Source organism: Gopherus evgoodei, chromosome 3, assembly GCF_007399415.2.
Source record: "Gopherus evgoodei ecotype Sinaloan lineage chromosome 3, rGopEvg1_v1.p, whole genome shotgun sequence".
Classification (NCBI taxonomy): domain Eukaryota; kingdom Metazoa; phylum Chordata; order Testudines; family Testudinidae; genus Gopherus; species Gopherus evgoodei.
The window spans coordinates 184,523,482-184,542,811 of NC_044324.1; the positions used below are offsets into that span (position 1 = coordinate 184,523,482).

The window sequence follows — 19,330 nt, forward strand, 5'->3', positions numbered from 1 at the left end:
GTAACTTAGAAGACTGTTGTCTCATTTGCAAGAGATTCAGGTGAGTAGGAACTTTAGTTCCAATCACTTTCATATAGGCATATTTGAAAATTTTCCCAGGCTGACCTGAAATGCCCCACCAGCACCGTGCTCTTCACAGCACCATTCTCCATCCCCAGTGCTGTGAAAGAAGCATAAGAATAATAGCACTGAAGGAGAATGCACAAGCGAGGAATGACCAGCATAGCAAGACCTGTGCCGGAACACTCGTCCTTCCCTGAGCCACCGTTGGCTCCGGTGACTCTGCCTAGAGTTCCAAGTCCAATCCGGGACCTGCCTCCAACTCCTGGGAGTAGCCACGGGACCATATGCCTGCGGACCCCTTTGATCCTGGAGGCTTTCCAGGTGTCAAAGGATCTGACATCCCTCTTGATCCTGCTGATCCCTCATGGCCTACTGCCAGCAAGGCGACGAGGGATAGAAGGGAAGAAGGGTGACGATCTCCAGCCCATCTCTGGTCTCTTGTTCCCCAAGCAAGTTCTTTGCAGCCATTGTCTTCAAGGGAAGAATCCTCTTCGGAGTCCAAAGGAGAATCATTTGCTTCACCTAAGATCTACTGGTACCCAGCTTACACCCCAGACTTCGGTACGGCTCCCCCGGCCAACACATGGCCACCGGGCCACTGGCCAATGCAGTGACAGTATTGAAACCCATGGGGGTTTGCCCTGGTACTGGGCCTCCCTTCTCACAGCTCATACTTAATGCTGTCTGAGAGGCGAGCCACTGTTTTGTCCCATCCGGCACCAGACCCTGACTCTAGTACTGACCTCGGTGCCGATGTCCAAGAAATGGCACCAATGGACGTGGTGGAGCCCTTGTCATCCTGGATGAGGCAGTCACAGGTCCTAGTAATCTACTCCCGCCATATGACTTCATGACCCACTGAGAATTCCTGAAAAGGGTCGCCGCAAACTTGGGACTGGAAGTCAAGGAGCTCAAGGAGTCTGCACACGGGCTAACTGACATCCTGGCTGCAGTGACTTCCTCCAGAGTGGTCCTGCCCATTAACAAGGCAGTGATGGGACCCATCAAGGTATTATGGCAGATTCCTTCTTCTCTGCCCACCCCTCTCCCACTTCCCCAACCTCAGAAAGGACTGAGAAGAAGTATTATGTCCCAGCCAGTGGGTTTCAGTACCTTTACTCACACCACCCCCTTCGGGGTCCCTGGTAGCATTGGTGGTGAATGAACGGGACAGATGGGGCAGTTGAATGCTATCCCTAAAAATAAAGAGGCCAAGAGACTGGACCTATTTGGGCGCAATGCTTATTTGATGGGCAGCCTCCAGTTGCATATCTCCAACCAGCAGGCTGTACTGTGGAGGTACAGTTTTAACGTGGGACTCATTGTCCAAATTTAAGGATTCCCTGCTGCATGAGCCAAGGCAGGAGTTCGCGTCCATCCTAGAGGAGGTCAGGCAATGGCCAGAACCTCCCTCCAGGCAGCTCTGGATGCAGTTGACTCAGCAGCCAGGACTATGGCATCAGCAATCACCATGAGATGCTGTTTGTGGCTCCAGTCATCGGGCCTCCTGTACAAAAGGCAACAGTCCATCCAGGACCTCCCCTTTGAGGATACCTCTCTGTTCTCTGGGGCAGGGGCGGGGAGGGAGGAGGGGAGAGGTCTACAGCCCATCCTGGACCTGCATTACCTCAACAAATATCTCAAGAAACTGAGGTTCTGCATGGTCTCCCTGGCCTCCCTAATTCTCTCTGTGTTTCCAGGAGACTGGAACACCTCTACTGATTCACCTTGTCTCCCTTCGGCCTCTTGGAATCCCCATGGGTCTTCCTGAAGTGTATGATGGTGGTAGTAGTCTTCCTCAGACATTGAAGCGTGTAAGTCTACCCATACCTTGATAACTGGCTGATCAAAGGTCTCTCACCAGCTCAGGTCCAGCACAGCATTGGTACAGTAAGGGCCACCTTTCAGTCACTGGGTCTGATGATGAACGAGCATAAATCAACTCTGGTCCCAGTTCAGAGAACAGAGTTCATAGATGTAGTGCTCGACTTGCCCCAGGCCAACGTCTACTTACGGGAGGTCAGGTTCCAACCTATGTCTGACCTGATCTCCAAGGTCACAACCCAGCCACTAACAACTGCTCGGTTCTGCCTCAAAGTGTTGGGTCACCTGGTGGTACGTACCTATGTGTTGCAGATGTGGCTGGCATCAGTCTACTCCCCAAGCAGACACCACTTCGATTCGATACTCATGAATCTGCCTCTGGTCCTTGCTTTGCTAAGCTGGTGGGTAGACCCAGGATCCATAATGAAAAGGGTACCTTTTGCTGCGCCTCATCCATTGGTAATCTTAGTCTCAGATGCATCAGACCTGGGATGGAGAGCCCATCTCTACAGTCTCAGGACTCAGGGCCACTTGTCTCAGGTAGAACTCTCCCTGCATATAAATGTCAGGGTCCTTAGGGCGATACTCTTTGCTTGTCAAGTGTTCCTCCCCATGTCTTAGGCAGAGTGGTGCAGGTCTTGAGGGACAGCATTGCATCAATGTTTTATATCAAGAAGCAGGGATGAGCTTGCTCTTCAGCCTTGTACCAGGAGGCCCTCGGGCTGTGGGACTTCTGCAGGAAACATGTCATTCACCTTGAGGTGTCACATCTCCCGAGGGCCCAAAACCCACTTTTGGATCCCCTCAGCAGATCCTTTTCCTTTCATCATGAGTAGATTCTTCACCTGGTGGTTGTCAGTGTCTTCTTCCAGAAGTGGGGATCTCCTCAGGTTGGACCTATTCACCACCAGACAGAACAGGAAATGCCATCAGTTCTGTTTGCAGCATGGGCACAGCATGGATTCCCTCTCCAATGCCTTACTGCTTTCATGGACAGCCCGCCTAGTATACACCATCCCACTGATCCCCTTGGTTCACAAGGTCCTCCCAAAAATCAAACAGGACACGGCAGAGGTTATCCTGATAGCTGCTGCTTGACCACACCAGCATTGGCTTGGTATGCTTCTGGACCTCTAAGGGTAGCTCCACTCATGCTCCCACTCCATTTGGACTTGATTTCTTAAGACTATGGACAGTTGCTTCACCCAAATCTCACCTTCTTGCACCTGACAGCATTGAGATGGAAGAGATTGCTGCGTGGCTGAACCCTGAAGAGTAGGCATGCTTGGAAGAGGTTTGACAATTCTTATTAGGTAGCAGAAAGCCTTCAACCAGAGCTACCATCTTGGCAAAGTGGAAACATTTCACTTCTTGGGCCTCCGAAAGGAATCTCTCTCCACCCAGATCTTCTCTGCGCTCTGTCTTGGACTGTCCGCTCTACCCAATGTATCAAGGTCTAGCTTTCTCATCTGTTGAGGTTCACTTGGCAGCCATCTCTGCCTTCCATTCTTCAGTGAATGGCAGATCAGTGTTTTCCCACGAGATGACGGTCAGGTTTCTCAAGGGACTGGAAAAACTCTGCCCTCAGGTTCATGATCTGATCCCCCATAGAACTTAAACCTGGTCCTGTCAAGGCTCATAGGGCCTCCCTTCAAGCCGTTAGCATTGTGCCCCATAATGCTTCTCTCGGAAGGTCGTCTTCCTGGTGGTGATCATCTCAGCCAGAAGGGTCTCTGAAATCAAAGCCCTGATGTCAGAATCCCTTTATACCGTGTTCTTCAAGGACACCCCAACTGGCCTTCCTAGCAAAGGTGATGTCACAATTCCACAACAACTAGGACATTTTTCTTCCTGTCATCTTTCCAAAACTTCACACGACTGCAGAGGAATGTCTGTTTCATACATTGGATGTTAGGTGAGCCCTCACCTTCTATACTGAGAGAACTAAGCCCTTCCACAAGTCCACACAACTCTATAGCAGAAAGGACGGGATGTGTCATCCCAAAGAATCTTGTCTTGTATAACCGCCTGTATCTGAGCTGAGTTTCACTTCTGGCCATTGTGACTGCTCATTCCACGAAAGCCCAGGCTTCAGCAGCAGCTTCCTCTTGCAGGTACCAAGCCAATGTGGTCTGCAGAGCTGCAACATGGTCATTGGTTCATACCTTCATGTCCCAGTACGCCATCACCTAACAGGCCCTTGACAATGCCTGTTTCAGGAGAGCAGTATTGCAATTAGCACGACCATGAACTTCAAGTCCACCTCTGGAGGTACTGCTTGTGAGTCATGTTAAGAGTGCTAGTGCCAATGTAGGATTCAGGCCTGTATCTTCGTCTGAGATAGTATTGTGAGTTTTGCTTGCCTGTTTGATTTTTTTTTTGATATGCATACATTCTTACTAATATGTGTGAACAAAAGGATCCTTAATAATATGTGTAAACAAAAGACAGACACTGTGTATGTTGCTTCTGCCTAGCGAGATGGGTTTGTTAGTATAATGGGAACAGATAAGAGCAGTTAAAGTATCACTGGGCATGGTGGAAGTATAATATATGAGCACTCACTTGAAGACTGCCTCAATTCCTATCTCAAGACAAGGTCAAGCAACCAGTCGGGAGGAGCAAGCAGGGCTGGAGGGGTGGTTTGGGGGAAGGTAAAACCTAAAAGACCAGAGATATGCCTGCCCCTAACCGTAGCACAACCTCATTCCTTACCCCTCCCTTGGGGTTCAAAAGAGGTGGGACAAAGACCCCAGGCCCACGACCCCCCAAAATGGAACATGACCATAAATTGTAAGGAGTGGGACTGTGGGTATGCATTTCAGGTATAATTATGCTTGCTGAGGAGGAGGGGATGAGACATTGGGAAACAAGGCTCTGCAGCATCAGAGTCGTGGTATACATGCTTGCTGGCATCCCAATAAACATCATATTGCCTGCACTTCAGATTTCTGGTCTTCTGCTTTCAAGAACCAGGGGAGAGGGTGAATGGACATGAGCAAGCACCTGAACAAGAAAAAACAGTTACTAACCTTTTGTAACTATTATTCTTCAAGATTTGTTGCTCAAGATTCAATGACCCACCTTTCCACTACTCTGTCAGAATTACCAGCAAGAAAGAACTGAGAGGGTGCAGGGCTGGCGGTGCCTCTTATACCAGAGCATATGTGGGTGGCTCCAGAGGTGCTGGAGCCAGCTGAGATACCACTGAGGGAAAAATCTCTGGCAATTGTGCATGTTGTGCACACACACTTAGCATGGAATGGACATCTCAAAGAACAATAGTTACAAAAGGTTTTTTTAATGATTATATCAACTACTGAGAATTCACTTTTCTTTAGAAAACAACTGAAGTGCACATGGAAAAGTTGGTTAGACTTTCTGATTTAAGTTGCCTTGATTTAAACCAATCCACCATACTTTTGAGTTAAAGAATCGTTTAAAATGTTTATGGTAGTTTGTGCATGTTTTTGATTTTTCTGTGTAGTAGTTTGAGGGGGGATATCATTTGAGGTATGCTATGACTGTTGGCTATGTGACCAAATTTGTTCTAGTGTGACATTCCTTCAAATCACCTTTTCACAGAATCTACAGCACTCGGGTGAAGTCAGTAGGTATGATCCCTTCTTCTGTGCAGACTGGATGAAATATTGTAGAAGGTTGAAATTTGTTTTCTGTGATTATTTTTCATGATAAATGTAAATTATTGTTATGACTGACAACAGTGTTCTGGCACTGCAAACCATATAGAGTGCAGCGTCACAGTTATGTAACAAAAAAAATCTACATTTGTAAGTTGCACTTCCACAACAAAGAGATTGCACTACAATACTTGTATGAGGTGAATTGAAAAATACTATTTCTTTTGTTTATAATTTTTACAGTGCAAATATTTGTACTAAAATAAAATACACTTTGCTTTCATTACAACACAGAATACAATATATATGAAAATGTAGAAAAACATCCAAAATATTTAATAAATTTCAATTGGTATTCTGTTGTTTAACAGTGTGATTAAAACTGTGATTAATCGCGATTAATTTTTAAAATTGTGATTACTTTTTTTGAGTTAATTGTGTGAGTTATTTGTGATTAATTGACATCCCTAGTTGTAGTATATTCAGCATATCTTCTACATTTCTCTTTAGTCTGATGTTGACTACTTTGGCTGAGGTAGATTCATCTCTTTTGTCATGATTTTCTTCACAAATTGTCATCAGAGTAGGGCAGCTCTTAATAAATAGCTCAGAAGAGTCAACCACTGAATTCCATCGTACATCTTGGGGACAAATTAGTTTGGATCCTCTTGCTCTTTTCAGTGAATCTGAGGCAAAGTGGGTGTAATGGAAGTATTTTGCAATTTCAACATTTCCTCTGTTTTTGGAATTGTACTTAAGTCTTTTCCTAAAAGATGCATCAAAGGAGCACTACATCTATATGTTATAAGTTTCAGGTTCCCTTCCTTATCATCTTGTAAATTTCTTCTCATCTTTATTACATTTGCAGAATTGTCTGTGATAAAGCAACACACTTGATGTTTGAATTTTGGTTCCGTTTGTTTTAGCTTTTACTGCTTCTTATTTTAAGAATTCTGTTATATGGGCATTTCCTGATGTATCAGTTGTTTCTGTGAGATAGACAGGCCCATCTTCTGTTGTCACACAAGCAAATATTATTGGATAATTGTGTACATTGCTCCTCCCACCAAGACTCAGATTAACAGTCTCCCCCCGCCCCCCCCCTTTTTTTGCCTGTTATTTGATTTCCTTCTCATATTCCTGTATCCAGCAATCTTCCAGTAATATCTGTTCTGCTGAGTGGAATGTAGTCTGGTTTTAATAATTGAACTATGTCAATGAAATATTTGTTCTGAACAAGACAAAAGGAGAATTTGTTGCATAAATAAACTGAGCAATCTTTTCATCTATAGAGTCTTGCTGGACTTTGCTGGTCTTAGTTATGAACTCATCCATGGTTTTCCTAGATGATGAAAAAAAATTTTTTTTGATACAGGTCATTTACTGCCTTGTGTAGAGACACAGGGTGGGTGAGGTAATATCTTTTATTGGTCTAACTTCTGTTAGCGAGAGAGACATGTTTTACAGCTACATGGATCTCTTCCTCAGGTCTGTGAAAGGTACTCAGAGTGTCACAGCTAAATACAAGGTGGAACAGATAGTTTAGCTTAAGTAGTTAGCACATATTGTAAGGGACCATTCAAGGTGAAGTGATACTCTATATCTGACCTATCAGTCCTCATTCTCAAAGGAAACCTGCTCAACACTTTCAAAAGATGTTAACCAATAAGCATTAGTCTTACCGGTGAACCTGCCTTAACCGTTAACCCCCAAGCCAGCCGGCCCCAGCAGCCCCGTGCTGGCCGACCAGCCAACCCCAGCTGCTCCACGCTGTCCAGAGCAGCACCGGCCAGAACGGCCCCAGCCCCAGCCAGGCTGGTCGGCCAGCCCTTTAATTGGTTAAATGTTTAAATGAAATATTTTTAATTGTTAAATAGTTAACTTTTTAAATGATATTTACATCCCTACTAGTAGCTTAAATTCATAACTTTGATCGACACTAAAAATCATGGTTATAATAAAGACCCTGGATTTATGGCTTATTACAACAGTCTAACCCACTAATCCCCCTTTTTGTCCTATGACTACAGGGGTGTTAATAGGCTACTTCACCCTGAAAGGTTTTATAGGGAAAATAATAAACCATAAGGTTTATCTAAATCTTTTTAAAGCCTTATCTCTAGCAACATACCAAACGGCTTGAAAATACCTCCCCACATTTTTCCAATGTTAAAATTCATAATGCCTAATACAAACTTAATATTAAACAGGAAATCTTCCCCTAGGATGTTTGATTATACTAATCAATGAAAAACCATTTCAGAGGTCCCACAGTAACAGTAAAAATGTAATTGATAAATACTCCCACAACAAACCAGCATACCAGTTATATTTTGAACACAGGTGATCAGGGCCGGCTTTAGGTTGATTCGGCCGATTCCAGGGAATTGGACCCCGCGCCTAAGAGGGCCCCGCGCCTTAGGCACCTTTAAAAATTTTTTTTTAACTTACCCCGGTCCCCAGCTGCGGTCTGCTCCAGGGTCTGCCATGGTCCCACTCCTTTGAGTGAAGCGCCGGCGGGAGCGCGGCGCTGCCCCGCTCTTCCAGCTAGAGCTCCAGCCGGGGCGGCGGGCCTTGCTGCGCTCCGGCCGGGGCTCCAGCCGGGAGAGCGAGGCTGCGGGGCTTGCCGCGCTCCGGCCGGAGATAGAGATAGAGAAGGAGGCAGTTGAGAAATTAATTGATTTCTCTTTGTATTTCTGTCTGTGTACACGTGCAAGGAGAAGATCAAAGCCATTTACATGAAGTGCCCAGACCCATCCAGAAGCAAGGGCAGGTAGTTACTGGGAAAATCGGTGTTTTTCCATGAGCTGGAGAGTAAAAGTTTCCATGATGGCTGGAGTCATAAATATTCATAATTTGGGAACTGAGTCACTTGGAGCCCAGCAATGCAATTAAGCATATGAGATGATGGAGGTGGGCTCAGTAGCTGTCCTGATGAGATAAATGATGATGTCTCCTGGATCAGAGACTGGGTGCCAGTAGCTGTGATGACTTTGCCAATCTCTTGCGCCAAGTTGAGCAGCCCCTAAATCCCCCGCAGGATCAAGCCATTACTACACTGCATGACCTATTGTGTCACATTTGTAAAGCTTGACCTCAAAACTAGATGTTTTCCTCTGATTCTTTCTTTATAAAGAGAAGTAGCTTTTAACTCCAAGTTTTTGATAGAGGTATGTGAATTTAGCATATTTATTTGATATTTAAATGTTTTAAGAGATTATATTAACGATAAGCTTTCCCATCTTTTACATTAAATTCAGATTTCATTTTAAACAGGTTTATTTTTAAAAGGGAAAACTTCTTATAATATAAATAACATTAAAAATATAATTTAAATAATTGTTTTTTATCCACCCTGCCCAAAAGACTTGTGTAGAACTTTTTCACACTTACTGAAATGGAAAATCCTGGTATAACCTGAACAGTGGTAGATGTGAGTGTCGCAGTCCATTCGTTACCATCTTCTTTCCTGCCCATGGCCCCTTCAACCCTACTGGGGCTGAGGATGAGGACAGAGCTGTTAGCTGAGTGGCAGTGACATGTTAGAAGAAGCCTTCCTTTCTACCCTCTCAGGTGACCCTGTCATGTCCTCCTTTTCACCACATCTTCCTCAAAAACAAGGGGAATTTAATGCTCAGCACCATTAATGCAGATTAAGAGCCTCATACCCTGTCGGAGCATCAAATGCATTATAGTTAAATCTGTAAAAACAGAAAATACAAAGTTAGAGTACACGCCAGCCCTGGCCTGCAACCTTAACCCTACCCTCTTTCATTGATGCCCCATATCCTGTTGTATTGTGATATAATCAGTCCTTGACCCTTGTGCTAAGGATTTCTTCTGGAATAGCACATGCACTTACCTTTACCCTGTTGTGTGCTGTCAGGCATGCTTAAATTCTGTCCATGTGAACGTTGCTGAAAGCTTCCATTAGCCAGGCTAAGAGGGGCATCCAGCTTATTACCTAAAAGCTTGGGTGGAAAATATAGATTTTAGGTGGCTGCAAGCTGATGGACCCTTCTTGCCTATCTAATGGAAGCATTAAGCACATATTACTAAAGTGGATGAAATAATTTCTTTTTGCATCTTACCTGTGAGTTGACTGTAAAACCATCTAAGTAGCATTGTGACATTTCATCTTGTGATATTTGCTTACCTGTCAAGCGCTGTTTAGAGTTTGATTGATTTAAAAAAAAAAGTAATTAAAAAAACCAAAGCTAACCAGGGCCCTTGAGTTGACAGTAATGAGGCAATCAGCACATTGGAACAGTTGTGGATTTTGTCTGATTGCCCTTAAATAAGATTATCTTTAGTTCTCATACTGTTAAAATGGTGAATTGTTTTTGTATTTAGTACACTATTGTTTGAAACAGAAATCTGCTTAAAAACAGAAATAAACTTAGAAACTATTGTTTGAAACAGAAATCATGACTTTGCTGTCTTTCATTATTAAAGGTCATAAAAATGTTTAAAATTATAATCTCATCACTACAGCATGTCTTTTATTTTGCAAGTGATTAATTTATGTGATGATAAATCATCTTTTAATAAATGATAATAAATAAATGTGTGAATTTAATTTATCCATCTTTTTTCTTTTTCCTCCCCCAGTGCGGTTGGTACATTTGCTCGAGCTTTGGACTGTAGTAGTTCTGTCAGGCAACCTAGTTTACACATGAGTGCAGCTGCTGCTTCCCGAGACATCACACTGGTAAGAGGTTTGCTAAAAATGCTATAATTGTACTGTTTTGCAGATGGTAGGAATTCAGCAAACCATAATAATAGGACATATACCAATCTCCTAGAACTGGAAGGGACCTTGAAAGGTCATTGAGTCCAGCCCCCTGCCTTCACTTGCAGGACCACTTTTTGCCCCAGATCCCTTAAATGGCCTTGTCAAGGATTGAACTCACAACCCTTGGTTTAGCAGGCTAATGGTCAAACCACTGAGCTATCCCTTTCCCTCAACCATGGTGCTTCAGGTCTGCTTTCCAGCAGATAACCCTAAAAGTACATTCTTACCACATCACATGTGTTATTTGTAGATTTTGAACTATCCAGTTACTTTAAAAAATTATATCAGTATTTGTGTCTAATTAATATGAATGAGAATCGGTAAAAATCAAGCTGTGTGTTTTTATCACCTTGTACAAACCAAAAGCAGTGAGAGAGAAAAAACAGCTTTAGGCTAATTAGCTCATCAAAACCCTCGTGACATAGAGAGAGATTGCTTTTTTTACCACATTGCCTCTTGCTTTCAGAAAAATAATTGAGGTGAGTGTTTCACTTGATACTATTATTACATTTTTGCTTAAAAAGGTTAAGGTTGAATGTGTGTTTCCATAGAGTCTGTGTAGCACCCCTAAAACATTATATTTCCAGTATATTGACTCCCTTAAAAAAATAAAAGTTATGGCTATGAACAGCCACAGCATGCTTTAGGCAAACATTATTATCCCATCTCATTTAGAGCCCTACCCAGCACTCTTTTTGCCAGTTCCTTCTTCTCTGTGACTCTCAGTTCCTTTTGTCCCCAAACTCCATAATCCATCTGTGAACGTGTGGGACCGGGGCTTGACCCTCTCCGAGGTGCAGAGGGGAGCCACACCGGCTCGTTACACGTTCTCTGGCCGGGCAGGCCCCCTGGCTCCGGTCCTGGGGCGACAAACACCAAGTCACAAGGCTCGGGTCCCCGGGTTCGGGGCAGAACACAGTACAGAGTCAAAAAGGGGGGGCTCAGGCCCTCTACTTCAGGGCTGAGCAATGATACAGAGTCTAAGGGACTCAAGCTCTCTGCTTCAGGGCTGAGCAACGATACAGAGTCAAAAGGGGCTCAGGTCCTCTGCTTCAGGGCTGAGCAACAATACAGGGTTTAGAAAGCACAAGCCCTCTGGCTCAGGGCTGAGCAGCAATACAGTCTAAAGGGGCCCAGCCCTAAGTTCGGGCGGGGAACCAAACGCAGAGTCACGACGCTCAGGCTCTTTTGGCTCAGGGCTGAGCAAAGCACACAATCTATAAGCCCAGGCCTGTAGGCCTGAGCACCTGGGAGAGGGGGAGACTGCCACCCGTAAGTGGGCTGGCAGGGGGGATGCAGGCCCACCCACTCCACTGCGTCCCAGCCCGGGGCCCTAGCAGTGGCTATCACCGCTGACTGGTCAGTGGGAGTCCTGACTGAAACACACTGACATAGGTTCCAACGCGTCTGCAGCCGGACCGGAGTCGGCTGCCCCCGGGCTACTTCCGACCTCCCCCTCAGAGCCTACCTGGTCCGTGGGGTCGGCCCCCGGGAAGTCCAGCAGCATGGGCTCCTCGCGGCCAGGGCTGGGTGGCAGGTCCGGCAGTTCCTCAGGGAAGTCCGGGCTGGCTTGCTCCGGTGGTTCCTCCAGGTAACAGCAGGGCTGGAGAGGCTCCAGCGGCTCCTCTGGGTAGTAGGCATGGGGAAGCTCTGGCAGTTCCCCCGGGTAATAGGTACGGGGAAGCTCCGGCAGCTCCTCCAAGTAGCGGGCGCAGGGAAGCTCCAGCCAGTCAGGGCGGCTGCTCTGGGCCAGAGAGGGTTCCCAGTCTCGAGCTCCCTGCAGCAGGTCTGCCCCCGGCGACAGCTGGGCACCAACTGATCTCTGTCGGCCGGCCTTTGTACTTCCGGGTCGTCTTCTGACCCTCTGAGGGGCGGGCTCACTGCTCCTTAGCCCCTCCCACTCAGGCTTTTGGCTGGGCACTCACGCCCCTGGGCCGGAGGGGAGCCACACCGACTCGCTACACCATCATTCTCTAGCACCATGCCAGTACACACCCCTTTCTGCTGTCTCCAGAGCCTCACATGTTTTGAGACAGTGGAACACAGCTCCACGCTATCTCTCCAGGTGTCCTCATTTCCCCCAAATATTATAGGAAGTGGGCATGGAAGTGATGGATCAATTTAAATGCTCTAAATGGGAGAATTTTGGAAAAAGAAATCTATTTATCTGTATGGATGTTTATTTATAAATATCTGTAGGTAGATAGATATACTCATCACATATATGCACACATATTATAAAAGTACCTTTAAGTTATTCCTGTTGACTATGGTAAGGAGAGAAGCTTTCAGAGATGATACATTGTGGAGGTGGAGCCATTAGCCTTAGTCTTGCTATTCTGTAACTTTGCCCTTTACATGATTTTTCTTCCTATTTTGCTAGTAAAGTAAGACTCTTAACCTACCCAGCACAGAGGTGTGTTGTGAGGATTAATTCATTAATGCTTGTATAATGCATTGCAAATGAAAAGCACTGTATATGTACTAAGCCAGTGGTCCCCAACCTTTTCTGAGTGGCAGGCGCCGGACAGTGAGCCACCGAGGACCGTGGCCGGCAGACAAGCATCCGTCGAAATGCCGCCCAGAAGTGGCAACGTCAAGAGGCATTGCCACTGAAATACCGCTGAAAATCAGCATTTCGGCGGCGACGCCTCTTGGTGATGCCACTTTTTGACAGCAACATCTCTAGATGACACCGCTTTTCAGTGGCATTTTGGCGGATGTTTGTCCGCTGGCCAGTACGCGGGCGCACATAGATGCCCTGGCAGGTTCCATGACACCCACGGGCACCGCGTTGGGGCATCCTAATAGTGTATTTGACTATTTTGACAGCCAGTTCTTTTCTATCTTCTTGTCTAGATAAAAGGCAAAACAGCTACTTTTTAAAGGGATGTTTAATAAATTGGCTTTCATAACATGAACATTTCAATGGAGGTACATTGCTAATAAATATATTCATTAATACAACATGGCTCAGTTCAGCACATATTGCAAATGTATTGAATTCAGCCATGTTATGTTAATGGAAATATTTTAAGACCACAAAGTTTTTTTGTATTTGTTTAGTTTTCATCTCTAACGTTCCTGATGAGTAACTCCTACCAGCATAGATCACGTACCTGCTCAATTGGAATATGTGATTGTTCTTAAAGCACCTTCCCTTGCATTTCCTTTCAAATTTGGTTGTCACTTCATATTTTCTCAATCTCTGTTTGTGATCTGACTCTTTTTCTCAGATGATTTCCTATTTCATATTAACTGTGACTTATCGACTTCACCCCATTTCTCTCCTTCGCGTTCCCTGTAGCTCACTGAAATTCAGTCCTCCCACCTCTTGGGTAGTGAATTGCATTGGACCAGTGCAGTCATGGAGGTCAAGGGACTGGCTTTGCCCCATAGCATATCATCCTAAAATCCAACAGAATGTTATTTAAATATATAGTCTGGTAAATGTGAGACCTTGAACTGGATAGTGGATAACATACACTCGAAAACATGCAAAAGAGGACTCACAGTTATGAAATCTGTCAAGTAATAGTAATTTCATTTATACTGGACTAGAAGCTAATTGAACTTTATAAAAATAATACACTACTGATCATAGTGTCCTTTCTTGTATACCTTATACTTACGTAGTATTCTATAAGACAGCAAGAGGGTAGGGATAGCTCAGTGGTTTGAGCATTGGCCTGCTAAACCCAGGGTTGTGAGTTCAGCCCTTGATGGGGCCACTGAGGAATCTGGGGCAAAATCAGTACTTGGTCCTGCTAGTGAAGGCAGGGAGCTGGACTCAATGACCTTTAGGTCCCTTCCAGTTCTATGAGATAGGTATATTTCCATATATTTATTATTAAAACCAAACACAAACAAAATTTGGAAGCATTTTATTCCAGGTAAACATCTTACTGAGGAAATCCCACATACTAACAATCCTATAAGAGTTTGTATCTTAAATATAATACTCAAAAAAGTTACTGTATAGATACAGCTACTATTGCAGTGCTACATGCCCAGTGTGTGCATACTGCTTGAGGGGATCGGGGACAATAGCATAAATAACAACATAATGAAAGTGTGCTGAGACAGCAATTCTAGTTACTTGGCTAAAATAAGGTAACATTATATCCCAAAGTCACTAGTAAGGGGTTCATTATTGTAAATACTTGATTTAGATCAAGTATATTGGTTATAATTGGAAAAATGTTTTTAAAAAATACTCAGTTCCCAGATATTATGATCAATGAAAAAGGAAATTATTTGAGTCTAGACTACTGTAACATAGTAAAGGAAATTGTATTGTTCTAAGATATAGTTTAATATCTTGAGTAATACTTATGCTGTAAATAGCTCTTAAAGATACTATCTTATCTTTTCGTTTCACACTTTCTGATGTTACTTCAGTGACATATTCCCATTCACTTTACATTATTTACACTATATTTTCTTATGGAATAGTTTACTAGTTTGGTACTCATTTTATTAATTTTTTATCTTTAACATTTTATTGGATTGAGAATTTTCTGTAAGTCCCACAGAATGTAGATCTTTCTTACTATACAGTTCAGTGGTTAATGCTGTAAATTGTTCCCTACAATAATTCTGTTTATAGTTCAAAGTACATATTGCAGTCATATCACTAAATAGATAGATTTAGTATTCAAGTGGTGGGTGGTATGAAAGTTTGTGCCTTAGGAATGATCCATTAACTTCCATTACACAGAATATAAGATGTGTCTTATAATAAAACACCAGAGGAGCTACCATGTTGTTTGTTTGTTTTCACTGTCTGCTCTCTTAGCATTTTTAATTCCTTTTCCTTTTCTCCTTGTCAGTGCACATGCCTTTTTCCCCTCTAAGTTAGGAAAAGACACATTCCTCCTCATATTATTATTTCTGTCACATTCCATTGTTAATTGGTGAACATGTTTTGAGCAGCACTTAAAGTTGATATATTCATTAGCAGAGGTTGTGGTGTATTTCATTATCACTTGGAAGTGATGTGATGTGAGTATATAAGCCTTTGTACATTGCACTGAATGTGTTCTTAATAGCAGTTAGTCACTGCACCTCAATTAACGGGGATATAGCAGTGCCTTAAGCTCCCATGTGTTTGCTGTATTCCTAATTGGTTGTGTCGCTAGGCAGTGATTTAAAGACGATTTCTGTAAACAAGAGCAAGGGTTATAACTTTGGGCGGATTGTGAGTGATTGGGCAAGGTGCAGAGGTCCTACCAGGTTATGGGCAAGTCAGATTATCTTCACACTTACCCATCTAGACACACAGGGGAAGGAGGCAAGGCTGGAAACTGCAGCTTGATTAGACTACTTCTAGAAGACAGGAAACTATAGAGTTAACAGCTAAGATGCTGGAAGGGAAGGATGCCTTAGAGCCAGGGGGATTACACACCCTGTCACTGCAGGCTTGAGATGTGTGGCTGAGAGAGACCAGTGAGTTTTGTTTCTTCAGTTGTAAATATTGCAGTCTGAGGAGTAAAAGCCTTGAGGAGGAAGAAGATGGGAAACCTAAAAGGCTTTTTTGTTGGTTTTCCCCCTTGCCTGATAGTTCTTGTACAGTGCTTAGCTAGATGGAGATAGGCATTTTAGTGAAACCTAAGCTAGATAGACAGAATTGCTCTGCTGGCTTCTGATGGTGGAATTAGCTTAAAAGAATCTGTGTTACTTTAGTAAATCAGAAACCAAAAGATATTCTAAGAAGTTTCTTGAAAGTAACAAAGAATAAAGAGAGTTACTGCCTTTGGATTTTACATGTGAATAGTCTCTCATTTTGGGAGCTGGGGACTGGAGCATATCGGGCCCTAAGACTTTTAAGATACTATTAAGTTACAGCAAGAAGATACTGTCACCTTCTTCCTGGAGAGAGGTGTTCCCCCTCCACCCCCCAGACCTGAGGTTCCTATCTTGGGGAGGTCCAAATACTTTTTTCCATTTGACTGGCCTTCATCTGTGGTGAATCCCAGCTTGGGTGTTTCTCCCTCTGGTCCCCAGACTGCTCAGATTCTTGGAGAAAGCGACGAAAACAGATGTGATCTTTCCCCTCTTTTGGTGGTCTTAGGCCTGCTGCAGCCTTTTCAGGCTGCTTCTGCCCTTGCTAACCCCACCCACCTACCATGATATAGGAGTCTACCTGAGCAGGGGGTGGGGCTATAGGAAAAAAAGCAAAGGCATTACTCATGGAGCTTGCCTCAGCATCCAGTAATTGCTACAGAGCAGCTGAGTGAATAATGCAGTTATTTCTTCAGTTTCTTTGAAGTACCTTTGTTACCAATATATGAATACAACAAACAAATCAGTGTTTAGGTAGCTAAAGATGACAAACCTTTTCCTGAAAATTAACATTAAAAGAACAAGATCAATACCACCATTTGCTCACTCATTTGTCACTCATCAGTGAGATGGATTCTGATTGAGCAGCTGCTTGGCAGAAGTGCAATCTGTGCTTTCCACGAGTGTTGAGATTTAAATCTGAACAGGTAGATCAGCCTTCCACAGCGTTACATATGCTGTTAGTTTCAATCTTTCAGGTTACTTGTTTTATTCTTTGTCAGGATAAATAAGTAATAAATCAGTAGTTTAACTCCAAAATTCTTTGCTTTGACTAATCAGATTACTATGTGTCTTGAGATAGCATGATACTAATTTTATCCATTACAGTGACTTCTCAAGGCAATTTGTCAGGGCGACTGTAAGTTCAGTGCTAAATAATGAAGTACACAGTAGAAGAAAGTGAATCAAAGGCATTGCTTTTTACAAGTTAAATTAATCAGGCAGATCCTGCCACTAGTAGTACTTGAAGAGGCCTCTTCCCAAGGCATGCTGAAAGTCCGGGAAAGATTTCTGCTGTTCATAAGAAAAGCAAAGTATTCATATTGCAGTAGCACTTGGAAGCCTCAGTTGAGAATTCTGTCTCATTATAGTAAGTGCTGTACAAATATACTTATAGGAGGATAAACTGAGGCACAAAGATCAAATGACTCACTCAATGTCAGATAGCAGGCCAGTGGCACAGCTGGGAATAGAACCTAAGCCATCTGTGTCCCAGTTCAGTGCCCTACCCACTAGATCACATTGCTGCCTAAAGATGTCATCCTTCATTTGTAAGCTGAGAATTATACCAGTTCTAATACAGAGTTGTCTAGAAAGAAGCATTTGTGAGGGGAAGATGGGCAGGACAATTGATAAGCATACATCTCACTTTCAGCTAAGAACCTTTACAAAAAAATTAAAAGTATTTTGAAAAAATATGAACAAACTGAATCTTGTTTGATGTAGATAAATAACTGAAAATAGCTTAAATAGTCAATGATCTCTGTTATTTTCAGAATTATTGCTAATTTAAAATCCAAGCAATTCATTCCAGCCTATTATGGAAACTTCCATGGAGATAAGCTTTGAGGTTACATAGAAGAAGGTGAAAAAGATATTCATTTAAACCTCCCTCCTTGATAGCAGTGAGGGCCAAACAATGACTTTTGCATTAAAACCTTTGTTTTTTTACAAATTCACATCAGCGTGTAAGCACACCAGTCCTCTCTGCTTCAAACACTCAAGCTCTCACTGGTGCATTCCCTGAGATGACTACCAGTTTAAGTGCTGAGGTCCATGATGGCTGCAGTGTGGTCCTAGAAGCTACTACAGAACTAACGCTGCTCTGCTGTGTTCATATTTAGCAGTCTTTTCTCTTGAAAGAGGAAATATTCTTCTGCACTTCGATTTTAATAAATGTGGCCCCTACATTCCTTCTTGAGGTTCTGTCTGACAAATTTGTCCTAAGAAATAGCAGCTGTGGTTTTAGAGTGAGTCTTTACACCTTCAGCACCTGTACAGCTGCCTCCACAGCAATGGGTTTAAGGTCCTGGAGATCATGTGCATATGGGACTCAGAGTCGGAAAGACTATTGATTGCACAGCTTCTGTGAAGAGCATCTGTGACACATTTGTTTATTTCTTTACTCATCTTCCTCATCACTTATTAGTGATGTCAGGATACAACAATTTTTTGAGACCATCTGAGTGAAGATTGCAGTTATCTATTCAGTTGCCTCCGTATTCTTCTTTTTACTAACAAAAGCGCTCACAATGTTTAGTGCAGCCCCGCATAATTTTTCATTAACAATGTCAGATACCAGGGACAAAATCTTCTCATATACTTCACTATGATTTTGATAATGAAAAAAAAACTAATGATAATTACCTCAGCTGTCCAAAAAAAAAAAATGAGACTTCTTGGACAAGGAGAATTTTGCATCTCTGGTTTAGCATTATCTATAATCTTTGGTCACTGAAAAACAAAATTGTTAGATCCTCAGTGGAACTGCTGAAGAATGTGTGCTAATGTATAGACAATTTATTAAATACTGTAGCTTTTAACAAATATTATAGCATTTCCTTCCCCATATCAAGTACAGTGCAGGTATTCTTCTGTCAGACAACACTTAACAGGATAAACTCTAAATTTATTATAAGTTAAGGCATGTTTCCCAGCATATAGAATATAATACTTTTAGTAGTTGCGATCCTGGCTGACAACTCTTTAATTCACCAATTTAATTCTTTTTCTTTCTTTCTTCTTAGTTCCATGCAATGGATACATTACATAAGCACAGCTATGATTTGAGCAGTGCCATTAGTGTTCTGGTACCACTTGGAGGACCAGTTCTATGCAGAGATGAAATGGAAGAATGGTCAGCATCAGAAGCTAGTTTATTTGAAGAGGCTTTGGAAAAATATGGCAAAGACTTCAATGACATACGACAAGACTTTGTGAGTACAGAACTAATGCACTTTTATCTTCCCATGTTTAAATGTGTTTTGGCCATGAGAGCTGTAATTGTTTTCCATTGATCTGGGTGATTAGCTTAAGAAGGAGATGCTTTTGTGCTGCCAAATAGATAAATATTTTCTTGTTTAGTGATATATCTTGGAAAGCTAAACTCTAATGTATTTTGACTGGGATTTTCTCAGGATCCTGTAAGAAAATTGGGTGCCCA

The 19,330-nt window shown here is 43.0% G+C and overlaps 1 protein-coding gene across 1 annotated transcript in view; it reads left to right on the forward strand.

The window, feature by feature from the left end:
* MTA3 (metastasis associated 1 family member 3) overlaps positions 1 to 19,330 on the forward strand; it is a 211,571-nt gene that overhangs the window by 111,427 nt on the left and 80,814 nt on the right. Inside the window, exons 8-9 of the mRNA XM_030557652.1 lie at positions 10,140 to 10,239; positions 18,915 to 19,103. Coding sequence (XP_030413512.1) covers positions 10,140 to 10,239; positions 18,915 to 19,103 — 289 coding nt within the window. The remainder of the gene's footprint in view (positions 1 to 10,139; positions 10,240 to 18,914; positions 19,104 to 19,330) is intronic.